This window comes from Staurois parvus, unplaced genomic scaffold, assembly GCF_062004578.1.
Source record: "Staurois parvus isolate SC_StPar_1 unplaced genomic scaffold, SC_StPar_1.0 ptg000031l, whole genome shotgun sequence".
Taxonomy (NCBI): domain Eukaryota; kingdom Metazoa; phylum Chordata; class Amphibia; order Anura; family Ranidae; genus Staurois; species Staurois parvus.
Window position 1 is genome coordinate 6,842,365 of NW_028317827.1, and position 12,764 is coordinate 6,855,128.

At 40.3% G+C, this 12,764-nt stretch overlaps 1 protein-coding gene across 17 annotated transcripts in view; it reads right to left on the minus strand.

The window, feature by feature from the left end:
- Positions 1-12,764, minus strand: part of BAZ2B (bromodomain adjacent to zinc finger domain 2B) — a 413,209-nt gene that overhangs the window by 79,359 nt on the left and 321,086 nt on the right. For 11 of the 17 annotated variants that reach the window (XM_089659801.1, XM_089659783.1, XM_089659757.1 and 8 more), the window contains 5 exons: positions 8,077-8,698; positions 7,253-7,525; positions 5,820-5,880; positions 4,192-4,300; positions 238-339 (listed from right to left, as the gene is read on the minus strand). In XM_089659801.1, coding sequence (XP_089515927.1) covers positions 238-339; positions 4,192-4,300; positions 5,820-5,880; positions 7,253-7,525; positions 8,077-8,698 — 1,167 coding nt within the window. The remainder of the gene's footprint in view (positions 1-237; positions 340-4,191; positions 4,301-5,819; positions 5,881-7,252; positions 7,526-8,076; positions 8,699-12,764) is intronic. The other 6 variants (XM_089659815.1, XM_089659821.1, XM_089659796.1 and 3 more) reach the window with 1 other exon arrangement.

Genomic DNA, 12,764 nt, shown 5'->3' on the forward strand with positions numbered 1-12,764 from the left:
ATCTATGGCCACCTAAAAAACTAATGAGACCCGAAAAGAGCCTAGAATCTGCTGATCGGTGTAACTCTGCAAAATGGATTTCATTCTCATCATTTTGGATTTAACCCAATCATTTCCAGAGTCCTCAGCTTAGAGGGAACTGTGACAACAAGCAGCAGATAAAAGTCATACTGCTAGGAAATATGACTTTTAAGCTACGTTGATGCTAGAACTATGTGTTTTGGATTAAGGGGATACCTGTGGTCCTTCTCTGGCTTCATAGAAGTCCCCCACTCTTATTTTTGGACTGAAGCTGAAATTGTCCCTTGTGATATCCATTATTCCATTTCTGCTGAGATACTGAAAAAATCACAGATTTTTTCACTTGAGGTTTTCAAAGCATGCCAGCCCCCTCTTTTATCACCCGTGCCCCCTGTACCAGCAACACATGTACAAATACACACAGGAACACCGAGGCAGGACACAGCAGTGTACAGGAATTCCTCATTTCCCAAAAATATAGGACATGCTGTCATTCAGTATCACGCTACAATGTTTGGAGTCAATTAAAGCTGAACTCCAGGTATAGTTTTTATTGCATAGTTACATTAGTCCAGCCTGGACCAATCTAAGTATGCATATTCCATACCTCTGGGAAAGATGTGAAAGTGGAGAAGCACTGTAGTAGTCAGTGTTACTACAGTCATCCACACAGTCTTCAAGGTAGTGTGCTGAGCGGCTACCTTTCTGCATAGTGAAGACAGGGGGTCGCTTGCTCAGCATGGCCATCATTTGATTTTTTCTAACAAATATCAGGTGTTCTCTGATTGGAAGAGGTGCAGGCATCATGTCTAAGAATTGGTAAGCTGCAATATAATAAATGTGTGCTTGTGCGTTTAATACCGCTTTATAACTCTAAGCCACGGGTGTAAAACTGGTGGCCCTCCAGCTGTTGCCAAACTACAAGTCCCATGAGGCATTGCAAGATTGACAGTTACAAGAATGACTCCCAAAGGCAGAGGCATGATGGAACTTGTAGTTTTGCAACAGCTGGAAGGCCGCCAGTTTGACACCCCTGCTCTAAGCCTACTCTCAGCCACATTCTAAGCCTAATCTATCCAGCCCTATAAAGAAAAAATCGCAATACTTACCTGTTCTGCAGCTTCTCCGGTCCAGTCTCCAGCGGGGCCCTCTCTGTGCTGGAGACAGCCAACAACGGCTGGGAAATGCCTGGGAAGTGACATCGCCATGGCGTTACTATGGGCTTCCGTTGCCGGCTGCCTCTCCTACATGCTGAAGCCACCGCTGATAGCTCAGTGAGGGAACAGACTGAGCAGCTGCAGAACAAGCAAGTATAGCAATTTTTTCTTTATAGGGTTAGATAGTTTAGGATTAGAATGTAGGTTTATAGTTAGTTAGTTTTTGGTTTGTTTCCACTTTAAGTATCTCTGAACTCCTGCAGTGAGTTTTCCCTATTAGTTCTTGATTCCAACTTCTTTCAGAGGGCCATGAAAATAATGTCACTTTTCAATTGATTTGTGTATTCTATGTTACAGAGCCCTTTGTGTGTGTAACAAAATAATTTGGTTCTCTTTGAATTATTTTGTCAGGATGTAGAATTTAGACAGGGACGTCTCACAAATGAAATCCCAGAGAGATACAAGGCATCAGCATTGGCTATACATTGTCAGTACCTGTGCTAAACCATCATATCTGGATGGAGCTGACATTTAAAGATTGTTTTGTCATCTCTGGAGACAATGAACCTTCTTTTACTATGAATGCATTGCTGAAAAAAATCCCAGCTCTGGAAAAAACATTGCAGCTTTTCATGGCTGGTATCATTGTAACCACAGAGGATCCCAAATATTTTGCTGGTAATTATGAAAGGACTGGATGTGGATTTTAGAGTGTGGAAGCTAGTGGCTGCGGAAGCTCTAGAGTTAGGTTTAAGTAACAGGCTCTGTTTTATCAAGCTGCAGTGCCACTTAAAGTGGATCTTCATTCAAAAGTGAAAGTAAAGCTGTTTCTCTGCTCCGCTCCCATCCTTTTTTTTACAGGGATCAGGTACCTCCTTGACAGGTCCCTGCTCCCCATTCTCAATTCTCACCTAGGAGAGAATGACATGTGCTTAGGCCACCCCTTCCCACTACCCCACTTGCAGCCTCCTGGGACATGGCACACATCCCAGGAAGCTGTAGGATCAGTTTCCCAGTACTACACCATCTCCTTCATGCGCAATGGGAAGCCAGCCATAATTCCTCTGGGACCTGCCACATGTCCCAGAAGACTACGGGGAGGGAGGGGGGAGGACAACTTCCATTTCAGATCGCCTAGGCGATCGCAGCAGAAGTGAGAAATGGTACCTGTCAAATTCAGGTACCCGCCTCCCCTGCTCCCCAAAGGTGCCAATCCTTAATGGGGAGCGGGGGACAAAGGCTTAAAGCGGAACTTCCGTTTTGGGTGGAGCTCCGCTTTAATGCAACTCTGTAATAATTAATGCATCATTAAATGCATTTTTTTCTAAATACAACCAGTGTAATCACCTCAGTTGGACTTGAAATCAAGCAGTCTACTGTACAGCAGAGCTCAGAGAGGAAGGTGGAGAAGCTGCACAAGGAGTCAAATAGTAGGAGCATGCTGATAAAAGGAGAGAGCAGACAAACAGATGAACTTATCTGTCTGCTGTTTCTTCTCACTGTTCAGTCACAGGATCCCAGTAAGCGTTACTATACTGCAGCAGATAAAAAAATCCCCTGCCAAGAAATGGCTATAATATGCGGCAGAGCTGTATAAATATCAGAACTAGAGTGACAGAAAAAAACCCTTTGGCAGGTAAAACAACCTTTATATATGTAATTCCCCTGTGTGTTTAACTGCTTTCTGAAGCCCAGCTATAGGTGATATTGCAGCTTGATGAATCCAGCCCATAATGTATAACGGTGGACCTAGATGTTGGAAGATGATTGGACAGGGAAGCACAATTCATCCACACTCCGACTATTCTGACCAAAGATTTGATCATGCCAGTTTGGCACACCAAGTAGATAGAGGAGGTAAGGCAGAAAATGAGGAAAAGGTGCTCAATAATTACAGTAATCATTTTAGGTTTCTTAGTTTAATCACTCATTTCCCCAAAATCTGTTGGTGGATATGTCTGCTCTTGAATAGAGACTTAAGATTGTTGCCCTGCCAACCTGAAACTAGTTAGATTAGACAACTGTCAAATTTATGGCTAGCTTAGATCCCTGTCTTAACTCAACCAAATCTAAACAATGCTCTAAACACACTGACTAGTACATTCTGATGAATTGTTTCTCATTGATACTTTGTAGACGATATCCTATCATTTTCAGAGTTCAGGGCAACATTGCAGCCTAAATATGCCATTGCATCAACGTGCTTCACTTGTGAACTTTGTAGATTCCAACTATTAGTAACCAGAAAGTGGCTTGGTGCTTTCCTGTTAGCACTAAACTTCAATTCCGAAAAACGTATGCCTACTGTTTGACTGGCCACCAACAGAAGTCCCAATGCAGCAAGAAAGCAACAAGATGCAAGTTAGATCGAGCCAAAGGGTGATAATAGATTATCAGGTTTATTAGCATGGGAGTGCATAATGCAGTAATGCTGGACAAATTGCAAAACAACCAGTTTACTAGAGTCTGATGATTTGTGATTGGCTGCTAAGAGTTACTCCACTTTACACTTAGGTAACTGTAACCTTATTAGTGCACTTGCAACAAGAACAATTGGGTTCTGTCTGTGATACTTTTTTATTAGCACTAACATCCAATGTTTCAGGACCAAGCTTACAGGGGTGTCCCCTTCTTCAAGGCCCAAACAATACTAATCTTAGCACTCAATTGTTCTTGTCAACTTTACACTTAATACTCTTTACACTGCTTTCCTGAAAAAAAAAATGATTTACCTCCCAGAGAGTTCCACATTTGTTCAGGACATATTCACAGACCCTACATTCTAAAAAGAAGGAAGTATGGAGACACTCCGTACCAGTTAGGCAGCATGTCTATATTCTCATGACCCTGCAGGTCAAAGGTAATCTAATCACTGCTGAGGGTTCAGGAAAAAGGACAAGTGTAAACATAATCCACATTCACAACACTAAAGCACAGACATTTAGAGATGGGATAAATCAGCTACTAATAAAACCAGGAAAGGTATTTTACCCCAAAATAGTAAATGGATTACCTTCATTACTTCTGGGTACTGACGAAATTTCTTCCCACAGGGAGCAAAATAAGTCACTTCTCCTTGCAGGCGCCCACCAAGATTCTTAATTCTTGTTTCTCTTTGCCAGCTATGTAAAACAATGTGAACTGTGTTACTGATCATTTTTAGTGTACGCTCAGTAATTCAACAGTTTAAACCCAAACATGGTTTGTATCTGTACAGTTAATCAAAGGAAATCTGGGAAAAGAGATGTAGACAATCTGGATTTTTGCTAATATCTGTGCTTGAGGTGATTGTAGCCGTATTAGTGCATTTGCGACAGGAACAATTAAATACTGTCCGTGATACTTTTTTTATTTGCACTAACATACAATTTTGAGGACAAGCTTTCGGGGAATGTCCCCTTCTTCAGGTCTAAACAGTACTGAAACAAAGATTTAGCAGAATGTTAGAAGAGATGTAGGGGATGGAAAAAAAAGAATGGTGATTCTATTTGACACAAGAGATGACGGCCTGGATTTGGACATGGGATTCCTCAATCATTATCCAACAGTTTTATGACTATCAGCTCAAGCATGACTGCCTCTGCTAGTGTTGTCTCCCCCCCCCCCCCAGACTTTGTTTTTGCTGTGTCTTATCTCTGTTTTTTTTTTCCCATCCCCTACATCTCTTCTAACATTCTGCTAAATCTTTCTTTCAGTACTGCTTAGACTTGAAGAAGGGGACATTCCCCGAAAGCTTGTCCTCAAAATTGTATGTTAGTGCAAATAAAAAAAGTATCATGGACAGTACTCAATTGCTAATATCTGTAAATTAGGATATCTCTGGCAACCCTTTTGATGTGCTGCTCATTGTTCATCTTTCAACAAAGGCTTTGGTGAGCACATCTAGAGCAGTGGTTTCAAAACTGTGGCCTTGCCCTTTGCTTGTCTTTATCTGGCACTTGGGGCACCATTCCACCAACTGGTACCAATGAAGGGGCACCATTCCACCAACTGACATCACTGATTGGGCACCATTTCACCAACGGATACCAATCATGGGGCACCACTCAACCAACTGACACTAATGATGGGGCTTCATTCTACCAACTGACACCAATGATGGGGTACCATTTCACCATCTGATACCATTGATGGGGTACCATTCCACCAACTGACAATAATGATGGGCCACCATTACCCCTACTGATAACATTAGCATTGGAAGTATTCTTCCCATTGATACCAACAATGGGGCACTATTCCTCCCATTAAAAGCACTGATGCCAGATTATTTTCTACTCTGGCCACAGTCTGGCCCTTCTACAGCCTGAAGGACAGTAAACTGGCCCTTTGCTTAGAAAGTCTGGAGACCCCTGATATAGAGGAATGTCAGGGATCCTGTTTCAATATAACTCTATAAAAATGGCAGACATACAAATTTATCAGGCATCAAACAGAAATTCTGACAGAATCTTTAGGCTTCCATTAGATCTCTCAGGGGACAGTAAGAAGAAGGAAAAAGTTAAAATTTAAAACTTGACTGAATTTATTGGGTATATGGAAAGGAACAAAGGCATGCCAAAATTCACATATTCTTTAGTGAAACCAATTTGAGATTGCCTTTAAGAGACAAATCTGAATTATTTAGTAAAAAGAGTTTACCCATATTCCAGAGGCATACGCAGCTCGCGCTCATCTGTGACTCTTCTTCTCTTACTGGCACCTTAAATAAAGTTTACAGTTTTAGCTCTCAAAGTAGTGAATAAATCCAGCAGGTTAGATCATATGTAGGTAACATTCACAGTGTAATCCACCAAAACATCAGACATCTGTAAGCACTAATGATAATAGTTTGACTTTTTCTCCTGAACTTTTAGATCAAATTGAACAAGTAAATATCCATTACATGGAAGTCATTCTCTCTGTGTTAGATTGTTTATATCATGGACAATGCAGGTAGGTAGCAACTCCAGGGTTGCTGGGAAGGAAGCCGGGAACTACGGTGGGGAGAGTACCCAAAAGATGTTATAAACCAGCTGATGATTATACCCAACCTCTGACTGTAATTAAAATAGTCACTCCTAGATTGTAAGCTCCAAGGAGCAGGGCCCTCCTAACCCTCTTGTATTGAACTGTATTGTTGCTGTATTGTCTCCCGTTATATTGTAAAGTGCTGAACAAACTGTTGGCGCTATATAAATCCTGTATAATAATAATAGTCACTTTTGGCTAGACTGGGTCTTAGAACCCCAGATTGACTTTTTGGGGGGAAATTTGATATTGTCTGGCAGGTGAAATGAAAAACTGTGTGATACCACATTTTATAAAGCACTGCGCAAACTGTTGGTGCTATATAAATCCTATATAATAATAATAAGACTGTACGCTCTCACAAGCAGGGCCCTTCTGATCCTTCTGTAATGATTTGTATTGTAACTGTCTTCCTTTATTTTGTAAGGTGCTGAGCAAACTGCTGGCACTATATAAATTCTGTATAATAATAATCATCCTACAGATTATCTACAGTAAGGTCACCTATCATTGTTCAACCAATATATTTAAATACACCTATGTACTTTCCATTCTACTACCTACCCACAAAAAAATGTAATTATTATCTTAGGGCTCAGTGAATACTGTACTTCAACAAGTGGTAAAGACAAACACACACACACACAAACACACACACTATATTGGGTAGATTTACTAAAGGCAAATAGACTGTGTATTTTGCTAGTGCAAAGTGCATAGTCTATTTGCTTGTAATAAACTTCTATATGTTTTACATATTTATTACATCACCGTTCTGACGTATAATGACAGGTTTGCCAGACAGGTAGAGTTACTCTTTAACATGATGGTCAGAAATTATTATTATGTCAAATTTTATTTATTTTTAACAGATATTATGTCAAATTTGTGCTTTTTAAATAATGATTATTCCACTGTTTATTATAAAGCAGACTCCTTTGTACCAGGTGTCTGTGACCTCCTTTGGCACAGGTGTGTATCACATAAACAGCGCCTTAGTTGTAATACCGATGGTTAATAATTTACACATCTATATTGAAAAAAGAGATTAAAATGTCAAATACCACATGGTGTGCTAGGGCTGAGAGTGGCAGAGGGGCTGCGCAGGTCAGGTGGCTGAGATTCTGGGCATAGAGCAGGTGGAGCAGAGCTGGGGCTCCTGATGACCTGTAGGTTAAGGGGTGTGGATTGGGCGGTGATGCTGTTCGTTGAGCTGGTTACAGGTGGAGCCGTTGTATTAAATTTCAGCTTTTCACCTTCTGTATCGCTATCAGATTCATCTTTATCATCATCTTCTTCTGTCCCCTCCGAGTCGGATTCTGAGTTACTGTCTGACTCTGTTAAATAAAGTAAGATTTGGTTATTCTATCCAAGTTATAATTTATTTCAACACTAATTCAGGGTGTCCAACACTCATTGCTGTGAATGCTTCAGTCAAAACATACAAGACTTTATTAATGTGCTTTAAAGAACTGTCTAAGCCTGTGTCGCCAAAGACAACCCATCAAATTGACCCTTTCTATATCGCATGTCAGCGTGGAAGTAAGTGGAAGTACACAACTGGTTGATGTATGTAATACAGACTGGTTTAGAACATTTTTCTCTGACCCTTCGTCACTGCACTAAAAATATGTTTTTTTTCTGTGACCTCTTGCCAAGATTTCCCAGCAATTCATGTCGTGACAGGAAGGCAGTAACCCTTTGTTACTCTATGAAATAAAATGGCTGCAGTCAAGCTTTATGTGATAATTTTTGGGGATAAGTTATGTTTTACAGTTTGGGTGGGGAAGGGTTAGGGTCAGCCCAACAGTTAGGTTACAGTAAGAACAGTTTTATTTCTTCTCCCTTTTTATGTTACTGTCTCGTGTAATATTTACACATTACTAACCTGACTGGCTGTCAGAATCATCATCTTCGTCATCTTCATCCTCCTCTTCGTCATCCTCATCATCATCTTCATCGTCATCCTCCTCATTGGAATCTTCAGAATCCTTGCTGCTGGGGATGTCAGAATCCACCCCCCGAAATTTGTCCAAGAGACATTTGGCGGCATTGAGTGGATGGGGTGGTTTTATTGCTGGTGTAGAGTTACTGTTTGGGGTTTTCTCTTTACAGAGACTGTGTAATATTGGGGAGCCAGCTGGCCCAAGGGCTGACTTGCTGGAAGAGTTCCTTTTTACACAAGAACTCAGGTTGATTGGAGAGGCAAAATGGGCACTGGAGGAAACAGTTACACTCTCGTTGGCTTTATTTTCTCTCTTAGTTTTGGTGGTGAGAGCCAGCGGGGCGTCCTGGATGACACAGGGAATGACTCCATTTGGCTGGTGATTACCCAGCAGTGCATTTGCCAAGAATGGATTGGAGTGGTTATTCTCTAAAGTTGGCTGCGGCTGACATATAGATTTTGACATGGGACTGGAAATCGGCTGAGTCACAATGGACTTTTTCTGGTTCTTGGGGCCCTCCTGATGCTTGCTTACTGGTACAGGGAATGTTGCTTTTTGTTGATCCTGTGGGGATGAAAAAAACAGTAAAAAACCTAATAGGAAGGATGTAAAATACCCAAATTTGTAAATCTCAATGTTGTTGTAGGTTATCAAAGAGTGCACGAATGTCACTGGTAGCAAAAGAAAAAAAAAAAAGATTCTATACATTTTACAGAACCTAGTGACATCACAGAACATTGGGAAGAGTCAGTTAGGCTCCCTGCAGTCCATGTAAATACAGGTTTCCCCTGATTTTTAAGGTAGAAAAATATCTATTCAATTTAACAACTCATTAGTGCAATAAAAAAATAATATTAGTGGTCACTATGAGCCGAGTAACCAGATTGCAGTTGTCATTTTTTTGGTTGCAACACCTCTATTTCTTCCAATGATCCAATTTTGACAAGGACTTCCACAAGTAAACTCCTGTAATTATGACATTTAATTTCACTTGAATAATTATGACATTTCAAATGGCCGTTAATACAAAGCTGAATTAAACATGGAGGAGAATAAAAAATCCTTACGAAAAATATTTTTGGAATTAAACTTTTTTTTTAAACTCAGATCTAAGTCAGAATTGGCAGTTCAGTGTGTACAGGTTTTTACAGGTTTTAGATTCTTTAGCAATATGTTTTTTCCCAGTTCTTTACATTTTTATTTGGTAAATTTTTAAAACAGAATGTACTTTTTTGATGTTAGGCAATCAGCATTCCAATATCAGAGGCTCCTTGCCAAGAATACAATACATTTAAAAGTAGTTACAAGGAGTGTAGTGACTACTGATCGCAGTTATCTGGATGAACTTCTTGGACCTAGTTTGACAGGTTGAAGAGGCCAAGCCAGGTTAGAGCTGTATATGAAATAACTCCCAAAGGGGTGATGTGAGGTAACACCGAATCCAATGGAGTTTATCATTTGTGTTTAAAGAGATTATTTTTTAAGAGTTATTATCTGTTGAGATAATTGTGGTGATTAATGAATGTGTCAGAGATTCAATAGCTGTATAGTTATTTCCTCTGAAAACATTTCCCTTGTAGGAAAATTTGCAAACACTGACTACAAAGCCAGGACTTCCAGGTTTACTGGGTTTCTGTTTTAGTTCAAAGAACTGTACAGAAAGAAATACTGAAAATTGTTATGACGTTGTTTTTGTGCAATAGAAACATGCAGAATGTCCTATATTGTAATGTTGTTGACTAAATAAAGATAAAGGATAGTGTAAGATGAATCACACACCAGAGTTCCACCTGTTATTGTCTGTAGATATGGGATCTGACCTAGATGCCCTGCTTTGCCTGACCTCAGACATGGCATCACGAGGTGTTCTAAGACTTTAAAGGTGATTAATTACTGGTCTGTAAGAATGCACAGACCAACCAGTAATCATAACCCATGAGATCTTGGCCACAAACTAGACAAAAAAAAAAAGCCAAACTCAACAGCGGGTGGCCTAATCCTTACCAAGCAAGTTCAAAAAATAATCCTTGGGTAATAGAAATTCCCTTTAAAGATACAATAAGAAGCTCCACAAAATCTAGAGCAAAGATAAAAAAAAACAGGGTTACTGCCCACAGAAAAAATTGCCCTCTGCATGGAACAACTCATCTTTCCGTTTCAGAGATGGATCATCCAACAAGAAACCCTGGCAGAAGTGTAGGGCCCAGTGGATGTCCAGGACCCAGCTACAACCTTCATTCTCCTGCAGTACACCAGGGAACAACACCATTGGTAAAACTTCTGTACCTGCCATTTAAGATGGTAGAATACAGTGGTAGACTTTTTGGTGTTGGTTTGGACTATGCCAGCACATACAGTGCAAATGTGTTAGCATCTTAATGTCTACTGCTATCCTTATCAATATCAAAAGTTACTACCTTGCCTAGGGCCCCATTCTTCCTTAAAAAAGAATGACCAAATCTTGTTTGGCCCTACTTCTCCTGTGGGTCACAGGAGTGCACTTATCTTGCACTCCTTTGTCCAGTATTCAGCCAACAGTGGGCTAAAGGCTGCTGTCGGGTTATGTCACTGAGCTGGTCCAGAATCTGGAGGGATAATGATTTGAATGTCGGAATCCACCCAGATTCATGACCAGAAGCTGGCTCAGACCCTCAGCGATCCACTGAGAGCCTGAGCCAACCATTCCCATCCCCGTCATCTCCACAGTCCTGCTCTCCAGTAAGTGCTGGAGAGGCACAGTAGACAGCCGGTGACTGCCAATCACTGGCTCTCTGCTCACTGAAGACTGACAACTGAGCAATCAGCAGTCCTTGGTCTCTGACAACTGCAGTCCTTGATCTCTGACAACTGAGGAATCAGCAGTCCTTGATTGCTCAGTTCTTGGAGGTGGCAGGGGACAGATGCAGCATCAGACCGATGATGCATCCACCTAGGTGAGTATAAATGTTTGGGGTTTTTTTCAAATCCTACACTTCTCTTTTAATCCATCTCTGTTACTTTTTCTCCAATTTCAGAAATCATTGCCCCCGTAGTGGCACTACAAGACCATTACAGTGGTATGTTCAGCTGTATTGGCTGTAAGCAAAAGAGCAATCATATAATGTGTTCATGTCTTTCCTGAAATCCAGTCAGTTTACAGACAGGATGAACTCTGAGTTGAACCTTTGAAACATTCCTGCAATTCTTGGGAAAAATGTCTGGAATTTTTTTTCCGACAATCTCAACAGAGTAGAGGAATGTGTATTGATTTCTAAGCAACCAAAGTGAGGCTCACAAAGAATGTTAAAAGGACCCTGAAACTGTTCTAAGATATATAACAGTCAGTCTACCCCAAACTGACAGTTCCAGTTTTGAAAGATGCAATCAAGATTATCTCTCATGGACTCCATTACCAAGATCTCAGACCCTATCACCAGCACCTGTTATTAGGGGCATCCCCTACTGGAACCTATAAGACATTTCAATTAATGGGATGGGGGGAAGGGGGCGGGGAATTACTGGACAGTGCTTTAGCAATGAACACTATAGTATGTGGTTTCAATGACTAAAAGCTACACACATCACTGACCACACTTGCAACAGTTCTGGGGCCCAACAGACACATGGCTGTGGAGCGGGTAGAGTTAAATCATAGGTGATTGGATATTGGTGGTGTCTTAGTGAATAAAAAGTGAAAGAAATCGCTAACACAGTATTACACAATGGTTTATAGTAACTGCTGAACACGTAGGAGGACAACCAGCTGGGTGCTCATGGGGAACATGTATGTCATTTTCAATGGGTCTTACTTAATGAGGAAAATTCAAGCCAGTGGACAAACACAAAATCTATTGAGGAAGAAGGCATTCCATACTGATCCAAATTTAATTCTGAATTACCAAATGCCCAATTCTCATTCTACCCAAAAAAACAATGATGTTTTACCAGAATATATTGTGTTTTGTATATATTTTCTTACTTTAAATATTATGTTCAAAAATAAAAAGATTTTAATAACTTTTAAACATATTAGTCGATTAAATATAAACTAGGCTTTTTTACTAATTTGCGGGTGAAAAAAAAAAAAAACAGTTTTCAGCTCAGATTACACACCTAGCTAAAGGTGCCAGAAGACTAATTCATCCCCCCCCCCCCCCATCCTTCCCCTCTCATTCTGTATGACAGAGTTTCAATTAGAAAAATTATAAAAGAGCAAGTACCCCTAGCAGAGTTCTACTTTGTCCCCTCCCTGACTCTTTTTCTAAGTCTTCAGTATGCTGATTTGGACAAAAATAAAAAGGAATTTACATACTGAAACTATCATTTCATAAAATAACGATCTTAAAAAAATATTTTCCTGAAAAGCACTGTGGGTTTCTTTTTCAGTATAATAAATATTGCATTAGTATTTATTTATTTATTACAGGTACTAGCGCCGTCAATTTACGCAGCTCTTTACATATAAATACTGTACATTCACATCAGTCCCTAACTCTCAAGGGGCTTACAATCTAAAGTCCCTAACTCACATTCATACATACACATACTAGGGACAATTTAGACAGGATCCAATTAACCTACCAGCATGTCTTTGAAGTGTGGGAGGAAACCAGAGTACCTGGAGGAAACCCATGCAGGCACAGGGAGAACA